Below are 18,326 nucleotides of genomic sequence, written 5' to 3' on the forward strand. Positions count from 1 at the left end.
CCTGCATGCCCATTTCCACCTCGCTCCTCCCCAAAGGCTCTGCTCACTATTGCTCATGTTGGGAACATGAGTCCTCAACCTGTCACACATGTTTTCCATTGTGTGGATGAGCCCGCCCTGCACATGGCTGGACCGCATTTATCGCCGGTACGCTTCCCGGCCTCCGCATGACAGCCACACTTGCCAGCATCGTCGGTCTGAACCTGGCATTGACCCTGCTTTCAGGTCAAAGCAGCAGACTTCCCAAGTTCCCTTCAACAAGGAGTCGTCGATGGCCTTTTTTCAAAAATCCCAGGGGAGACCGAAAGCAATTACTTCATCTGTACAATACTTTTCACCAGCTTTCTCCCTCCCCTTTAGAAGTACAGAACATTACGACAATTGTCTACAGTCTCCAGCATGCCCATGCCTCCCAAACTGGACAAGTTAAATTAGAAAGTAATTTTTTTCGTGCCATTTTTTTTTCCACAAAAGCACAAGAAGATGCAAGTTAGCCATTTATTGTTAAAACAAATTAGTATAAAAAGATTTCACATGACTGAGATGCCAGTCCTCAGGAACTGTGCAAACTACATGCTTATTTTCGTGACCGTTTGTTTTCTATAAGCAACACAACAAGCCTGTTCCGAAGGAACTTTATTTCCTTTGCATATGACTTGCAAAATAAGTCCTTCAGCCTTTTGCGCAGAACTCCTAGAGAAGGCAGGCTGCGGCAGCTGGGGATGTTTAGCATGCTCTCAAAGAACTCCTTCCACAGGTCAGCGTTGGGAAGCCTGCAAAGGAACAAAAATGCATCAAAAAGTATTTTCTTCTACATTCAAGCAGTTAAAATAGTGTTTCCCGTATTTCTCCAGCTCCCTTCCCAGTTGCAGGCTGGAGCAAAGGCAGACATCGCTGCAACACAAAGCAGCTCCCGCTGTGGCACTGCTTAGCGAACCGCTGGGATTTTTCCCGGTTTGTTGTTGTTCCCCCCTTCCAGGCAGCAAGCCGCCAAGGATGCCGTGCAGCTTGCCACGTGCGCTGCTGAAACGCTTCCTGTGCTTAAGCTGGTGAATTCTGTGAAACAGTTTCCACACACTGAACGCAGTTTTCAGGGCATCAAGAAGCGCATACAAGCAACACAAAATGGTGACAGAAACTAACCTTCAACCTGGTACTAATGATGCACCTTTCTAGGCAAGGGAAGATTTTGAAAAGATTCGACACCAACCTTCTGAAGGTCCCCTCAGGCTTCCAGATACCATTTTCATTCTTCACTTTCATGTAGGTACCAAAAAGCATGCAATACACCGTTGCCGCAATGCCAAAGTAGTCCGTCTAAACAAAGTATAAACAAGTTTCATATTACAAGTGTATTGAGACCACTAAAAATTAGCTGAAAAACATTGTGCGGAGCCAACAGGGCAAGCTCTGTAAGAAGAGGGTTCAGGACTGAGCTTTTAAAGCAACAAGCTGAAGATACAACTCTAGTGCAAAAGTCCAATATTTCTGCAGCTCATTTATTCAGGCCAGATGTATTTGCAGCAAGCTCCAAACGTCCAGGCTGCCTATGCGGTCTCATACCTGGTAGTTCCACGGTTTCTGTGTCAGCATCTCAATACACTGAAATCCAGATGTTTCACACTTTGCAGTAAACGCCGTTCCTTCAGGGAAGAGTTTCATGTCTATACTTTGGCCCAAGTCAATGAGCGTCAAGCCATGAGAGAGCCCATCTATGTCACACGTGTCATTGTCCAGAAACCTTCAACCGTGACGACAAGAAGTGATCACGTAAATATCAAGGCTACAATATCACGATATGCTGGCATCTCAGGCAGCAAAGGGAAATACTTGCCTTTCTCCAAGTATAAAGTTGTCAGGTTTAATGTCACCGTGAATGATTTTGCAGTTATGGAGCTCTTCCACCATATAAAGAATTTTTACAGCAAAGTAGATGACAAGTGCTTGAGGCATCACCTTTTCAGGAAGCTTTTTGTAAATGTTTATGGCATTCTGTAAACAAAGATAGTGAAGAACCATCAGCTGCACAGAAACAACTTGGTACAGATTACAGGTCTATGTTGATACACACAGAATAAGTTCACAACGAAGGTCTGTAAAGTGGAGAGGAGACGTCTGAATATCGTAATGTAATAGCACTCCAAAGAATATAAATGTTCTGAGGCACGAGCTGATTCCACTCACCAGCAATGTTCCATAGTTGTAGAGCTCACCAACCAAAATGCTTCCATTTTGAAATAAATGAGCAGAATAAAAGTGGATGTAGAAATGGCATATGCTTGGATCGAGCCTTTCTACCAGTTGTGTTGCTATATAGAACTCCCAGGGGTTGGCAGGCTTCTGGACCTGTAACCAGAAAGTCGATTTACTAGAAAAATCTATTAGTATTAAAAGCAGAAGTTCTTCTCAGGTTGGTGGTTTTTTTTGTTGTGGGTTGGGTTTTTTTTTTTGTTTGGTTGGGGTTTTTTTTGTTTGGTGTTTGTTTTGGTTTTTTTTTTTTTTTTTTAATAGCAGACCAGGCATTTTTCCCCTTAACCAAATAAAATGCTTCTATCTACAGTAGTTAACCTCAAGTTGATACACTTAACGATTGAGGCTCTTGAATCAAGACTTCAGTTACACGCCACAATTCCATCCTAGCTTATACAGTCTTCCGCGTTATCTGATAAGTCTGTCCGCAACATTGATATTTCTGCTGGCAACAGACATTTAGCGCAAGACAGACAGAAGGCTTTTTAAGTCAAAACAGGGAAATCCTTCCAATTCTTTCCCCTACTATTTCCCCCGCTATGCTGAATACCTGATGCTCCAAAAAAACCAACCAAACAACTGAAAGCACCTTTACATACTAGAAAGGTCCCGGTTAAGGTGTTAACACAAGAAAGGCTTGTTTTTCTGAAAGGTTAAATGTTGCAGAGGAAATCCACAAAAAGGCTGGGAAGGCAGACCTAATGTGGAAAGGCTAAGGGTGCATGTGTGAACTCCACCAAGTAACCATGTTTCAGCCAGGCTGTAGTAACTGCTCCAGGTGCCCTCCCCGCCAGCAGCAGATGCGGGGTTGTGTGACCCAGCATAACCCTCGTGGACTAAGCTGACCTTGCAGTCACACACTTTCCTTTTGGCAGTGGTTCCACTGTAAACACGTGCCATCATCTGTTGCTCATTCCTGCACTGAAGCAGCCTGGAAGAAGACAGGGCAGAGCCGAGAGGGCTCAACCTACAATCGCCATCAAGACAAGTGTGTTTATTAATAAAACCGCACCAGGGAGGTACCACCCAGCCAAGTCACCACAACCGGCCAGCTGCCACCAAACAGGCTGGCTGCACAAAGTGCAAAAACGCTTGTGGAAAGCTAGTGGGCACATAGCTGGGACAAAGAGCAGCCCCAATGTCATTGCCAATCCACATACATTTTCATTTTCTGTGGACTAAGAGCATTTGCATAAGTAACTGCCTTTGTCCACCTAAGAAAGATAGCCTGGCTGTAATTCTTACTCCTTGGGATACTTGTGACTACTTTATAAAGAAAAGATGAAGCAGTAAGTCGAGTCAAGAGGATAAATAACCTCTTCTGATGTAGAGCCAATCAGACATCACAGCATCCAACCTGAACAAGGCTTTGAGGACTGACCAATATGCCTTACTTCATATTTGTAAATTAAAACACTCAGCAGAATCCACCCAGGGTAGGTGTCATTATAGTTAACACTCCAGAAGTTTCCAGCAAAGCTATTCCAAATCAACACTTCTTACCTTGAATATTACTTTCTGATTGTTTCTAGAGTTACTGGCATCCAGAATGGAAGCTTGATAGACTTGGGCAAAAGCTCCCTCCCCAACCAAGCAGTCCACATGGAATGAGTTGGAACCTTTAAGAGATTAACATAATTAAGTCTTGCTTGCAAGCTTCACAGAAGAGACATCACTACTCAGACAAAGAAAAACAAAAAAGCAGCAAAAAGCACCAGCTTGTATAAGTTATTGCTTTAACCATAGAGCTAGTCTTTCTTCTACAAGTCTCTCCTCGCTAGTTCTCCTTTCCATACAAGGGAGCCTGTACTCGCTATTGAGAACAAGAGCGCTGTGAAGTGCCACATACTAAAAAAATAAATAAATTAAAAAAAAAATATCATTGTTTCTATTTTAGTCTGACTCCCTGGAAGTAATCAAATTCCAAAATCCATTCTCTACAAAGTAAACACTAATGTTTAAGTCGTACAACTATGTTGCAATTACTGTCATACAGATTGTGTTGACACAGGACTGCTGCTGTTCTATACAAAGTTTGAGAGTTGTGTCACAGATTACTGGGAAAGGAAAACTAGGAAAATCCCCTACTCTGAATGCCTAATCAAACATGCTTATGCTACAAAAGACAAACAAAAAAACCAGGTCTAATTTCCAATCTGAGGTTTAAATAACCTGGAAGCTATCTGGATATACACGCAAGTAAACTGAATTAGAAAAACACTTCAGAGTTTCCCTGAAAAACTTCAAGAAATGCTTTAAAGTGAAATGTTTGAAGTAGCTCTTACCCAGTCGGAATTCAGCCTTCAGTGTGATGGGTGGAAGAGCAGACTTCCATTCAAAGTAGTTGCTGTAGGTGTGGAGTGGTTTAGGAAGCTCTGATAAGAATTTGCAAATCAATTCCTTATCCCAAGGGTTTTCAACAAGGACTTCATGGAAAGAAGAAAAATATTTAAGCTCTAAAAAAAGTGTCATTTCAAAGAGGTAACACAAGCTTATACTTGAATAAGCGTCGCTGATTTGGAAAAAAAACAACAACCCAAACTAAAAAAAAACAAAACAAAGAGGGATAAGTTAAGACTGCCTCAATTTTGACAATCCAGCTTTTATACCTATGTCTTCCCGGTTAAAGTTGCTCCAAAAGACACATTTCTGAAATATTTGAGCCTCAACTAGCAAAGAACCCTTAGGTACTCTCAAGTACTCCTGTACCTCAGAATATCTTTGGCATTGTGTAACAGGTACAACGCACGCTTGTCCTTACATCCCTTGTGCAGATGCAGCAATCTCCTTGCAGGAGCCACAAGAGTTGCTGACTGCAGCGACCACCTTCATGCTGGAACAAAGCTGCAAGAACGTGACACTGCCCCGCTCTTGGACTTGATGGAAGAAAACTGTAGGCAATGGTCCATACCTGCAGCTCTAACACTCTGGGCTGCCCTGTACTGCCCAGCTCCAGACAGCTTGTCAGGGAAAATTTTGTCCACCCCCGACGACAAGGCATATTCAGTTCTGCTCACAGCAGTCTTTTCATGTAATGCCTGAGAAGCAGCTGTAGCCATTCCTTGAACTCCATTTCCTTGAAGCTCCTCTTGTTCTGCAATTTGTTCAAGAGCAGGGCTATGTATTTAAAACAAAATATTATTAATTGACAGTACTGCCATGGTTTTTTGCATCTGCATTAAGCACAAGTGTGTCAAATGGCCATGTTGGAGACCTTGCCCATAACCAACATTAAGATGAATAAAATGGACATTTCTCAAGAAAACAAGATTTGATCGTATTGTACTGCCCATACCCAAATTAAACCTTTGAGTTTGTTGGCCAACAAGTTCAGCCAATACTGAAAAGAGAGCAGTAGTTTTACATGCACAGCCATTAAAACTTTTGGGGCAGTTAACTTTTAATTTAAATGCGTCAGAAACTTAAATCATAGGAGCATTTTTAGGAGCATTATCACCATACCAAGGTTCCTTTGCCTCCACAAGGTGCCAAGATGCATGCTAAGCAGAGTCAGCCTGACACAAATATGTCAGTTCTAGACTGCTTGGAAAATGTGCATCGAGAGCAGCAGAGCAAACCTGCCTGCTCTGGCATAGATTTGCCCAGCGCTCTCCAGACTTGGAGGTCTCAGCAAGTCGTGACATACCTTAGCTTCTTAGTCTTTGTCTGCTTGTGCAGTTCTTCAGGAAACTCCAAATCCATTTGCCGTAAGTCATCCCCACAGGCTGAACAAAGGGAGCAGCAACAACAGCAAATGTTTATTTTCCCCAAAGGCAAGTGCATTTAGAGTATTCTTACAAAGACAAGCAGGTTCAGTCACACCGCAGCTGCGAAAGCTGGTAAGTTATCCAGAACTCCACAAGTAAAGGTAAGCCAGAACTCAACAAGCCCATTTAAAAATACATGAGTAAAGATAACAGCTTGATTTCTTTAGGGAGTAAATTCCAAGACTAAAGAGGGCCAGACAAGCATAACTGTGCCCCTCGAAGAAGGTGCTGGGACTTCAGCCAATTTTTTTGGCCATTTACAACTCCTTGGAACAGTTCAGAACAGCAATTTGACAGTACAGTCAAAGCCTCTCTTGTCCCTCGCCACCTTCTCCTATTCCCCCAATTAAAAATTCTTGGAAAGCTTATGTGCTCGGCCAGCCCGAGCTCCCAGCTGCTGTTCTGCAGGGAATGCGTGCTCAGAAGCAGCAGCAGGAGCCGTACCTGCACGGTACTTGGCAAGGGCTGCAAGGTGACCCGGGCACAGGCAAGGAGCTAGACAGTACTGAATGAGATGCTCCCAACCCGAAGCGCTCGTTATTTTACCTTTGTACCCCAAAGCTTGTTGCGAACATGCCGACAGGTAATTAAATGGCGTTGATACAAGCTGGGCAGCTCGTGCGAAGTCTCTTGTGTTGTTTGGACTGGGAGCTAAGGTTTTATTACTGCTTGGTGCATTCCACACTGTATAATCATCCCTCAAGGACTCCAATGTCCCTGCCTCTTCCTAGATGGGGAAAAAAAACATATAAAGATTTAAAACCAAGCCATCAAAACTATCCTGCCAGAGCTGCAGCTGTAACCTATCAGGAGTCTCTGCAGTCTGTTTCAGTAATGTTGAGTCTGCACATGTCAACTTACAGTACTAGAAAAATAAGTGAATGGCAATAACGTAAATCTGTGATTTACATAATTTTTTTAATCAGACCTGAACATCGGCAATAATCAATACTGCAGCAAAATAGTAGACAACAAAAAATTGCCCTAAGTCTGAGAAATCCCCTCTCATTACTTAGTGATCACTTATAACCAACCAGACTGAAGTTTTATGCGTCTCCTTGGCTATGAAAACTGTTAGGTGGTGATCAGAATGTTCAGTGTCTCTTGCTCGCTGTCCTTCCTCTCTCAAATAACATCAAATCCACACATCAACTGCAGTCAGGTTTGTTCTAGGGACTGACATCTCCACTATCAAGCTCCTAGGAGTTTTGTAAAAATTAACAACTGAAAAAGTTCATCCCGTTGGCAGGAAATGGGAAAGGGGATCTAGACTTCAACTAGATATCATTCATAAGAATAATTGCAGGACTGGGACAGAACAACGGTAAATAGAACCACCTCTGAGACCCCCTATAACGACATAACCCATTTTCAATGCCAATTCTTGCAATAAGATCAAACACTCACTTCTGTACTTGCTGTACAGCCAGACAAGGGACGTTCTCCAACACTTCTGGGCTCTTCTGGCTTGTTTTTATGCTGTGGGATCCTGACAAAACAGGTAGTTTAGAATAGCTTTTCCCCAGAAACTTTCCCAGGCAGACAATCATAACAAAGATTTGTTGGTTTTAACCTTTTTTTTTTTTCCCCTAAAGAATCCCATTTGCAGATACTTAGAGAAGCCGCAGCAGCTCAAAGAAACAAACTATCCAGAATTATCCAGAAAATTAAGCATCTCAAGCATGCTGTCCAAACAGGGAAGTTGCGCAATTCCACAGAGAAGCAACTACAGCTTTCTCATGCCACTTCCACACAGCTGCTAGCAATTGTATTCAAGCCAAGCCTGATACTGCAAATACGGTCACAGCTAAGTTATATGGAATAGAATAAATCCTATACATAACCCTTAATAAACTGAACTCAGCTGTTACTTTTTTCCTCCTTACCTGATGTTCTCTTTTTCATTCTCATCTTCAAAGATAGAAAATGCAGGCATGACAGGAGCAACAACATCATTTTTCACACTTCCATCAGGCTCTTAAAAATAAAAAATAACCAGTATAATCTTCATTGGGTGAAGATAATACAGTCACATTTTCACCCCTAACCAGGCAACTGACAGCTACATCCAGCTAGATCAACAGCATCCTCAGAATTGCCACTCTAATCATCTTTCCTATAAGGTCCTGGAAACGGGGAAGACTTTTCCACTTCAAAATCAAGACTTGCCAGGAGCACAGAAGCCTTCTTGGCTGCGTCTGACCAGTTGTGAAATCCCTGTGGTCACTCCTAAAAGCCACTGCTACTGCCTGCTGCTCAGACAATTTCAACTGTTACAATAAGCTGGCAATTCAGATACTAACACCCAGTCTACAAAATGTTTCAGAAGAAAGCTCTACTCACATGAAGTACCAGCTGTGCCCTTTTCAAAGTTAGGTTTTAAATACTAGAGAAGTCTCTATGGACAAAGCAACATGTTCAATGCATACATGAATAGACTTGCTAACAGTAAAGTGCTTCAGCTCTTTTTCAGGCTGTGCATCAGAATTCAGAACTTGTCAGTAAATTAAATTATCAGGAAAGAAGTTACTTCTTCACACCTACTCATCTCAAAATTATCAAGACTGATGGAAGGGGTGAATGGGAAATAAAGGAATGAAATATCATGGACCGAAAAAATAAATAGTACATACCAGGTTTTCTGCAAGAGACTTCAGATTGCTCCTTGCTTTCTTCAAGAGACAGCTCAGGCAAGATGGGTGTTTGAAACATATCCATGAGAAATCCTAAAAAAAAATAAATAAAAATTTTCACTGGAATATCAACCCCAGTAAAAGAAATTTTCTGATGTTCTCCCATTGTATAGTAGTCAAATCAAATGCCAATTAATTATAATCTTATCATTTATCAAATACTATTCCCCAATTATTCCTTCATATTGCATTTACACACTCCAGACAACTGAACATACATGGGAAGATCCAACTTGGCCGGCACATACTTGTTGATGCCATGGCCTTTTTTTTCTTCTTCTTCTTCAAGATGAGATTTCAAGTTCTCCTAAAGGAGCAAATTCTCCTTTATCTTCTTAGATATTTGGAAAACTAATGAATACCACAAGCTTTCTGTTTTTGCAAATATATATTTAGCTGCAGCGGTTTGCTACACATTAGTGGGTTAGCAGTTAGCGGGCTTACTATCAAAACAGAAAAACATGGCAGAAGAGTACAAAAGGGATAAGACAGCATCGGGATATTATGACTCCACATCTGACATTAGAAACACAATTGCATTTTCCCTTTTAGGATTTTGAAGCAGCAATGTTTGGAATTGACAGTTTGTTAAACAGTCAAAGACCTTTCGCATAAGTCATCCTTGTTTCAGCTTTGGGGAAGCTCGATATCAACTAGAGTTGCCTTAACTTCCTAACACTCTTCCACATTAGTCTGTTGTAGGTCTTCACCTCGGGAACCGGAGTCCCTGACAGCGCTGACAAAGGCAGCTCAGAGAACACGCTGCCCACACAGCGTGGCAGGTGTACCCCCAGCGACCCACCCGGGAGCTTATAGCATGTGGCTGCTGGGATGTCAGTAAAGCACCTACTTTTACAAAAAGAAAAAAAAAAAAAGTTTTGGGTCATCCAGACAATTGCAAAAGAAGAGTACCAATTTAATTTTATTTTCCTCTTTGACTGAATGCCGTGCACGCCCATCGCTAGATAGCCTCCGCGTATAATTTGGCTCCACCGAAATGACCAGGCAAGGTCCCATTAACTCCAGTGGAACCAGCATGTTATTCCAGATGCTTACCCAATGCTTCCTTCGTATGAACTGTAGGTGAAGGCTGCACTTTGAATGGTGTTGCCTGCCTTGCTCCTCCCAGCGAGGTGTTCGGCGTAGCTTGAGAAGCATTTCCAGAAGCAAAGGCAGAATTTCCAACTAGAGATGCTAGAAAGGAGAACAGCGAGATCACTTCTGAAGCAGCCCGGGATTGTTTATTCACACTGTGGGAGCTAGCAAAATGTTAGTAAGAAAAGTAAATAAGATGAGTAGCAGAATGACAACCCAGAATTTTGGGAGAGATTTTGGCTTGTTCAGAGATCTGCTTGGCAGATTCCCAAGGTGTCTGCCCTGAAGGGCAAAAGGGACCTCGGAGAGCTGGGTGGCCTCTGAGGCTCAGTCTTCAATTCACAGGAGAAATCCACTTAGACACAAAGCCAAGCAGGCAGGAAGCCAGCAAGGACAAACAGGGAACTCCCGACCGAGCTCAGACAAAAAGGAATTGCACAGAAGGTGGAAACAGGGACTAGCTCCACGGAAGGGATATAGAGACATTGCCCAAACACGCAAGGATGGAGTTAGCAAGGGCAGCAAGCGTAGCTAGGGTTGGAACTAGTAGCCACGTACTATTGCCTCCCCACCAGTATCACTCATACCAACAGCACCAGTCCTTACCAAAGCTGAGCCCATTACCTTCTTTCGCATCCACAGAAGTAGCTAGCCCGGCGGATCTCTTGGTAGGGCACCTTCAAAGGGAATATTAAGAGCATTAGTTCATCCCAGACAGACAGCAGGTAGCGATTCCCTCCCCCCTGCCCCCACCACAACTGACTTTTGTAGTCACACAAATGAAGCAACTGAGAGATCCTCTAGAAAATTGTTAGAGAGGCTGCCCCCAGAGAGATTCTCATCCAGTTGCCAATAGGTATAAAACCTGAAAGGCAGCAGAAACCTTTAGAAAAGCCAAGCTGCAGGCACTGAATGCTCTTCTTGGATACAGCGTGCGCTCCATAACGTGAGCGAATGACAACTAGTTCGTTTCCTCTTGCTGGCCAAGCCCCTCAGCCCAGGTTCCCCCTCGGCCCCCCAGTATTAGCTAAGGCACACAGGGCAGGAGTGCAGAAGGTGAATACAAGCACTTTTTTCTTCTCTGGAGACCTTTGTGGCCAAGACACAACGTGTGGGATCTGCACGAACTAAGCATATCGTGTTACTCCAGGCATGGCAAGGACAGCGATGCTGAATAATCACTTCAGTTACACACTGAATTTCCTCTTGATTATTACAACTAAAACACAGGGTTAAAGGAATTAAAAACTGAAATGAGGACTGTAAGTTACGCAAGTTTCATCTATGTCTAAATATTGGTTTCCATGGGCCACTTCAGATTTTTATTTTTTTCCAAAAGAGGGAGATTATTTTTTTTTAGTAATTCTCAGCTGAAGTGTAGACAGTGAAGACCGCATAATTTGCAAAGCAAGAATAAGCCTGTTTATACGTACTGTTCTCCAGCGCTCCAGTTAAGAGTGGATCTAGGATGCGCCTGTTCCTGAGCTGAAACATTATTGGACAGAGAGTGTAACAAACTGTTCTTGAGCTCTCCAAGCTCTAGCTGAGTTTTGACTGCATCCTTCTTATCTGTTACTTCCCAGAGAGAGGTTGATGATATCTGGTGGTCAACGGGTCTCACTGGCTGCAGTGTAAGAGCAGTGGACGATAAAGCACTTGATTGAGGCTGGTCTGGCACCAGAGCTTGGGTGTTTTGCAGATCTGAGTTTTGACAAGATGCCATCCGGTTCTGCTGTAGAGCTGCACTGGGTATCACATGTGGATGCACCTTTAGAGGAAAAAAAAAAGTTCTTTAACACTCAAACACCCTGCCCCAAGTATAGCCTTTTCCAAGTATAGACATTTCCCCTTTTATTTCTGCATGACTAGAACAGTTTTCCATGCATAAGAGCACTTCCATATGCAACCAAAACTAAGTTGTGGAGAAGCAAAAGCAAACTTTTGGGTTTAATGATTAAAATTTACATCATCAAGTATTTAAAGTTATGCCAGGTATCCATACTAGTCAGATATTGCAGCCTGAACTTCTAGATTTGGTTAACCGACTACTCTGGCTACTGTCTGAAGCACGGTTAAATGTTGTGAGCGGTGTTGATGAGGACTGCCCCTATGGATCACACTACGTACTTACCACCCTCTTATTTGGTTCAGCTGATGCTGTAGGTGCTGGCTCCAGTCTAGTTTCCTCCAAGCTTCTGGTGAGCTGGGTGAGCTGCTCCAGCTTCTGCTGTAGGGCTTGCAGTTCAAGGACAGCTGATTCTTTTTTCCTTACGGAGTCTCTCTCTTCTTCTTCTAAGGATTAAACAATGACATTAAGCAAGACAGTTAATCAATACCTGAATGAGTTTCTCAACTCAGACGTTACAAGCTGCTTGAATTTAAAATTTAGATCTATAGTCTGTATGACAACAGGATGACACTCAGCCTTAGATGCCTAAGTTTGGGAGAAGGGGATGTTTCCCCCATGACCCACTGTGTCCAACCTCTCGCTCCTGATCCCTCAGGGGACAGCTACACAGTGCTACCTCAGCGCGAGCCCGGCGATCAGCGGCAGCCAGCCCTCATGCTTTCCAGAGGAGGCGACAGGCCAGCCTACCTCCCACCTGCTGCGTGCTGGCGGTGCCAGGCCCCGTGCTGCTGCAAGCACACTAGTGGCACCCATCCTCAGCACAAAAGGAAACCAACCCAAAAAGATTCTACCAACGTGCCCCTTTGGTAAGGCTTCGGTGGGGATGGAGCCTGCCGTCCCCAAGGGAAGAGCTGCCCCAGCTGGGAATTATCATACACAGCTGCTGGATTAAAAAAAAAAAAAAAATAATCCAGACTCAAACATTTGTTTTAAAAACACATTGCCACCTACACTCCCACTGAATCTCTCCCTGTCCCGCTGAGTACAACTCATCCGTTTCTTCCTTTACCAAATGAGATAATTCCTTCTTACGTCCAACAACATTCCCCAGCAACCTTTTTTCTTCCTCCTATAAATGGTCAGATAAACAACTAAATTCCAAGTAGCGGCTCTTTATTTGCACTCAGTTTTGGCTTTGCTTCTCTACGACCTAATCTGTCCATTTGAAAGCCCACTACTTGTTCTCCAAAACATCATCATTCAGCAAACAAAGGTATTACCTCTAATTACAGACTTTTCTATGCCTTGAGAACCCTCCCAGCTAGAAGCCTGCCAGCGCAGACTATACAAGAGGCATCCCGCAGCCACCTTTGCCAAGGCGGCCAAGTGAAGACAGTGTCACTCTGCTGCAGCACGCCTTTGACTGACTGGGGCCAAGGACAAAATGTGGCACATCATATGTGACCATATGGGAGTTTAAAGCGTACTCTGAGCTCTCTCTGATTACAGCCTACTGATAGGAACCAAGATACTCTCAATCTTGAATTACTGGCGGCAGAGCGCCACAGCTAGAGCTCACCCCAGGGTAACTAGTACTGCTAAGAGCCGCTCACACTTCCCTCCTGTTTCCCCAGAAGAAACTCCATTCTCTATGAGAAACTAGGTTTGAAAAGACAAACCCAAGGGATGGGCTCGAACAGTAAATATCGATGTCAGTTGTTTGGCATGTTACCTGATATTCCCAAGCTCACCCCACCCTGTTTCTGTACAGGGATGCTAACCTGGGCTTTGAGGACAGTTTCAGGCTTCAGTAGAGAGCTGAAAAGAAACGAATGCAGCCAACTACTGTTTTTTCAAGAATATAAGAATGTTTCTGAAATAGCTAGATGGAAAGAGAAGAATACCCCATTCTTGCTGTCTTCTGAGGCGCTCGTGTTTCTTGAAGTATCTCTTGGCTCTTAGCTCCTCAAAGGAAAGTTCAGAGCCTTCGCATACGAGCAGGTTTTTATCATACATTGCAACCTGCTCACATTCAACAACAGTAGATGATGACTTGGGAAGAATTTCAGATTTGGAGATGTACGTAACGTACTTCCTGTGAGAAAAAATAAGAAAAAACTCTATTCAAGTTAATTGGATTTATTCTGGGAGCGTGTTAATTTTTCTACAGTGCGACTTAAAAAAAACAACCCCTACACACTTACACTTCTTCTCTTCCACCAGAAGAACTGGACTGAGTACCAGCAGAATCAGGACTCTAAAGCAGGGCAGGGGGAAACAAAAAATAAAAAAAAGAAAGAATTCCAACATTATAGTTAGCCATCCATTTCAACAAGACCAGCAGCCACGAAGCCCCCAATATTTAATTCTGACTGAAGCAATGACAATACAGACCACGAGCATGGCAAGAACACATCCAAGTGTTCTACAAGTCATCAGAACCTGAGGAAGTTCATCCTGAAGAATTAACCATGTAACAATTTGCCATAATCTCAGAGAACTTTTGGAAGATGAACTAAGATCTCAGAGAACTAAGAGAGACAGATGTAGTTCTGGGAACTGCAGTCCAGAAGGACACGGGAACTAGTTGAACAGGTAGTTTCTATTACAAAAAACAGGAACGTCTGTTAAAAATCACTTGGGTTTGTTAAGAACAGACTGGATGGCCTCACCCAATTTCTTTCTTTAACAAGCTATCCGACCTCAAATGAAGGAATAGGCAGCAGACATAGTAAGTTTTAAGCTCTATTCCATCATGCAAGATATCTTTCAGTATTTGCAGGCAATTCCAAATGGAAAAAGACACAAGCACTTTAGAAAACAGGACTGAGTTGAGAAAGGTTGCATCAGTTTCTTACCCACAGTCTTTCACTCTTTAATTTCACCTCCTGTTCACTTTTCATCCGACTGCGTTACAAAGACTGAAGAATTTTAACTAGCCCTGCCAAACCTCAGAAGAACGAGCGCTGCATTCTGGTACTTAGCCGAGTTAAAAGAAGTATGGTTTCTTCTTTTGTTGTTTTATTGTGGGGAAGGGGGTGCAGGAAGACAACTACAGGGTGACAGGATTTGAACTGTAAAGTTAACTCAAGACCTCCACAAAGTATGAACAGAACCTCACCTGGAACTTTTTATGAGACCAAACTGGCAAGCTACAAAGAGGCTCATGAACTGTGATAAAGTAATCCCCTACTCATTTCTCAACTCAACAGATTGACTTCTACAAGAAGCCACCATACCACCAAGTACCAGCCTGGAAATTTCTCTTCTTCCTCTGGCATTATCTTGTATTCATTCTTAAAGAGGGTATTTAAGAGGAATTTCACCAAAATTGCTCAGGCAATTTCCAAGAAGCATGACTGGCACAGAATCTATTGATATTACTCCTCTGGAGAATGCTAACCAGCTGGATGGATCACTCTGCCTGTGGCTCTGGAAACTTGTCAAGTGACTAAAAAGTGTGTCCCAATGCTTCCCCATTGAGGTATTTCTACAAAGATGTGATGCTTACAGGATAAAACCCTTCAGTAACATTTTTGAGCTACACGAGATGTAGCTGGCATATTTTATCTTTGTTATCCAGTCAAGATCATCAATCTAAACTTTATGCGAGGGCACTGCGTTTTCCCCACAATGTACAAATTGCTCATTAATAGTAATTTACCTGATTTTTGCAAGTGTATGGTGGGTCAGTAGGACTTGAAAGACCTTTTCCAGTAGTCATCTGATTTGCAGCCTGTGAAGTTTGAAGTGGTTTTATAACGGCAGCACCTGGGACAGATAACATAGGTTTGCATTAATGAGTATGAATAGTTTTCTTATTTATGGATTTCTATTAACTAAGCACTAGAAAACTAATACCTCATTTTGAATACACTCCCCTTATGAATTTTAAATATGGCCAGGAAAACAGAAATCACCACCCCCACCCCCCACCCAGCTTCTACAGGAAAATTATTTTCCTCAGTGACAAAACTCACTGATTGAGTTAAGAGAGTCATCTAATCGAGCTGCAGCTCACAGGCAGGTGTCTTCAGCCTCACCTTGCAAAGGAGGATTCCAAGGATCATAATTCTGCAGCCAGCTAAATTGCAAGAAACGTCAGTTATTATTGTTGAGTCAGTCATTCCTCCCCATACCCCAGGAACCTTTGATTTCCTCGTATGGTCACCATGCCACAAAATTTAAGACTAAAAAAACCCCTCGTTAGTCAGAGGACGCTCATTACTGTATACCAATACACACTGTTAGCTTCACATTCACAAAAATAAAAACACCTGCAATAGGTGGCAGTTTGTGTTTTATCATCACCAGAGGGAACACACAGCATCACGATAAGCACCAGAGCTTCCAACAGCTAAGCGCTAAACTCCATTGGGCACCCATTTGCAGCTAAGTACTCTGTGATAAGCACAAGTAACTGGACACACATATTATGGTCAACATATCCCCAAGGTGGGCTAAAAAAGTCCAGCTCTGATCAGCAACTGATGCCTGATTTCACTGCAGTTCCAGCTATGGCCACAAACCAAAATCAAAGAGGGTCCAAATCAAGCAGCAGCTGCAGTATGCATTCAGCTGGCAGTGCCAATAGATGCACAGGCAGCTACGGGATGAGCCACAGCCAGTTAATACACTCTGGAAAACATACAGATGTCCCAAACTTGAAAAGCCCGGTGTCATTAGCGTGGCCAGCTTGCTTGAAATTCCAAGTAAGGAAGCTCACACACGGTATTTCCAAGGTAGACAGCCTGAAGCGGACCAGGCTGTGCATCTTTATAGCTCCGAACTACTTAGCAGATGCTAGGCAGGGAAGAAAACCCCTTCATTGATTCATTTTTGGGCCTTACTTCACTGAAGACAGTCTGGTACAGCCCTTCTCGATACACCCTCCAAAACCTCCAACAAATACTGAACAGCAAAGTATTGTTGAGTTTATACGTGCCTTTAACTGAAATAATCATTGGCCTACTCTGCTATAGTACAGGGCACGTACACAGAAGACAAAGAAATAATTATCCGTGTGCTATTTGAATAGCTCAATAAGATGGGTCAAGAATTACCAGTAGAGCTGTTGCAAGCACTCTCGTGGCTGTGCCTGGTTGTGAAGCCCTTTTTGAAGGACAGCTCCTGCACATTGCACGTTGCCTTCTTTTACAAGCTGCTGAGCCCAGGCAACATAGAAGTTAGATGCCTTTGTACCAATTCCGTATCCATACAGGCAGTCAAAATACTGACAAGGAGAAGTGATGAACTCTGCCTGCACAAGATAAAGATGCAGATGTTTCAAAAACGTCCAAGGAAGTCACAGGCAAAAAAACCCCAACAGCAATTTCCCAGATACCATCATAGGAAAGTGTTATTTTCCCAAGATAGAAGCAGCTGGTAGGTAAGTTACCTCCCACCAGGTAAACAACTTAACAATGCAGCTTCAAAACCGCACGCTATCCTTCAGCAAGGCTGAGAAGTTCGGAGCCCCTGCAGAGAGCAACGCAGCGGAACTCCCTGCCGCTCCCCCGAGGGCTCCTGCTGCTCCCACAGCTCTCTGCAGCCACTGGGCTACGGACCGCCGGGGCAGCTTAACACGCGTGCACCTACCAGCTTCACGCAGTAGCTAACGAATCTCGGATCCTGGCGGTACCTCTCGTGGCCGATCCCCGCCTGCACCAGGCGCTCCAGGAGGCCGGGCAGGCGGCTCTGCCGCTCCGGCAGGGGCAGGCATCCCTCGGCCCACCGCGCGTACCTGCAACGGTCCCGCCGGTCAGCGCCCGGCCGCGGCCCGCAGCCCCCGCCAGCAACCAGGCCGCGGCCGCGCTGACCTGTCCCACACCTCCAGCGGGTCCGGCCCTCGGTAGCTCCGCAGCTCGGCCTCGTAGCTCCGCATCTGGGCCTCGTAGCTCCTGCAAGGCAGACGGGCGCCTCAGGCCGGGTCAGGCCGGGCCCGGGGCTGAGGTCTGCAGCCCCCAGCCCTCAGGGCGGCTGCCCCGCCCCAAAGGGCCCCACACCTCGAGCCCCCCACCCCCAGCCTACCCCTACCCCTGCCCCAAGCCCCCCCATTCCCCCTGCCAGGCCCGGCCCCCCCCTGACCGCACGGCGCCGTCCATGGTCCCGCTCAACCACCGCCACCGATTCAAACCCGGCGCGCAGGCGCGCAGCCGCCCAGCGCCGCCTTCCTATTGGCCACCCTCTCCGCCAATCCCGCCTGCGGGCCGCCAGCCTCTTGTCACCCCATTGGGTGAGCGCCCGCCGGCGGGGCGGGGCGGGGCTGGGCGGGGCTGCCGGCAGCAGGGCGGAGGCCCGCGGCGGGAAAACCCGGCTATCAAAATCTAATAAAAATATTCCAAAATTAAAAAATAAAAGCTTTTTTAAAATTAAAATCTTGAAAAATTAAACTTAAAAAGTATATAAATAAAAATATATTTTAAAATACAAAGAAAAACCGTACAAAGCAGTAACCCGGCCTTCGCAGGGCCTGCGCCCGTGGGGGACACTGCTGGGCAGAGGGACAGGGGGGCTGCGCAGGGGGACATACACAACGGCCACCTTGGGGCTGGCACGCAGGGGCCACACAGCCCACTGCCCCACAGGAGCAGCGAGGGGAGGTGCAGAGCCCCCCAGCCAGGCCCCGCTGTGCTTCCTGCAGGGTTGGGAGCCTGATGGCACCACATGTCC

At 44.7% G+C, this 18,326-nt stretch overlaps 1 protein-coding gene across 1 annotated transcript; it reads right to left on the minus strand.

The window, feature by feature from the left end:
• Positions 1–493: 493 nt before the first annotated feature.
• Positions 494–18,119, minus strand: BUB1 (BUB1 mitotic checkpoint serine/threonine kinase). Its single transcript, XM_080408364.1, has 25 exons — positions 17,742–18,119; positions 17,474–17,554; positions 17,253–17,397; positions 16,718–16,914; positions 15,698–15,738; positions 15,319–15,425; positions 13,859–13,911; positions 13,559–13,749; positions 11,937–12,097; positions 11,239–11,573; positions 10,430–10,482; positions 9,767–9,904; positions 8,651–8,743; positions 7,904–7,994; positions 7,425–7,506; positions 6,564–6,744; positions 5,897–5,975; positions 5,162–5,367; positions 4,536–4,676; positions 3,754–3,869; positions 2,185–2,346; positions 1,835–1,992; positions 1,564–1,741; positions 1,211–1,317; positions 494–773 (listed from the first exon to the last, which is right to left on the minus strand). The coding sequence occupies exons 1-25, from the start codon at positions 17,756–17,758 to the stop codon at positions 578–580; spliced, it is 3,309 nt and encodes a 1,102-aa protein (XP_080264490.1). The 5' UTR covers positions 17,759–18,119; the 3' UTR covers positions 494–577.
• Positions 18,120–18,326: the final 207 nt, after the last annotated feature.

Source organism: Falco punctatus, assembly GCF_963210335.1.
Source record: "Falco punctatus genome assembly, chromosome: 12".
Classification (NCBI taxonomy): Eukaryota; Metazoa; Chordata; class Aves; order Falconiformes; family Falconidae; genus Falco; species Falco punctatus.

Coding starts and splice junctions, on each gene's coding strand:
- BUB1 (XM_080408364.1), bottom strand. Junction 8,744..9,766: donor TCATACGAAGGAAGCATTGG/GTAAGCATCTGG, acceptor ATTTTTTTTTAG/GATTTCTCATGGATATGTTT. Junction 6,745..7,424: donor GCTGTACAGCAAGTACAGAA/GTGAGTGTTTGA, acceptor TTCCCCATCTAG/GAAGAGGCAGGGACATTGGA.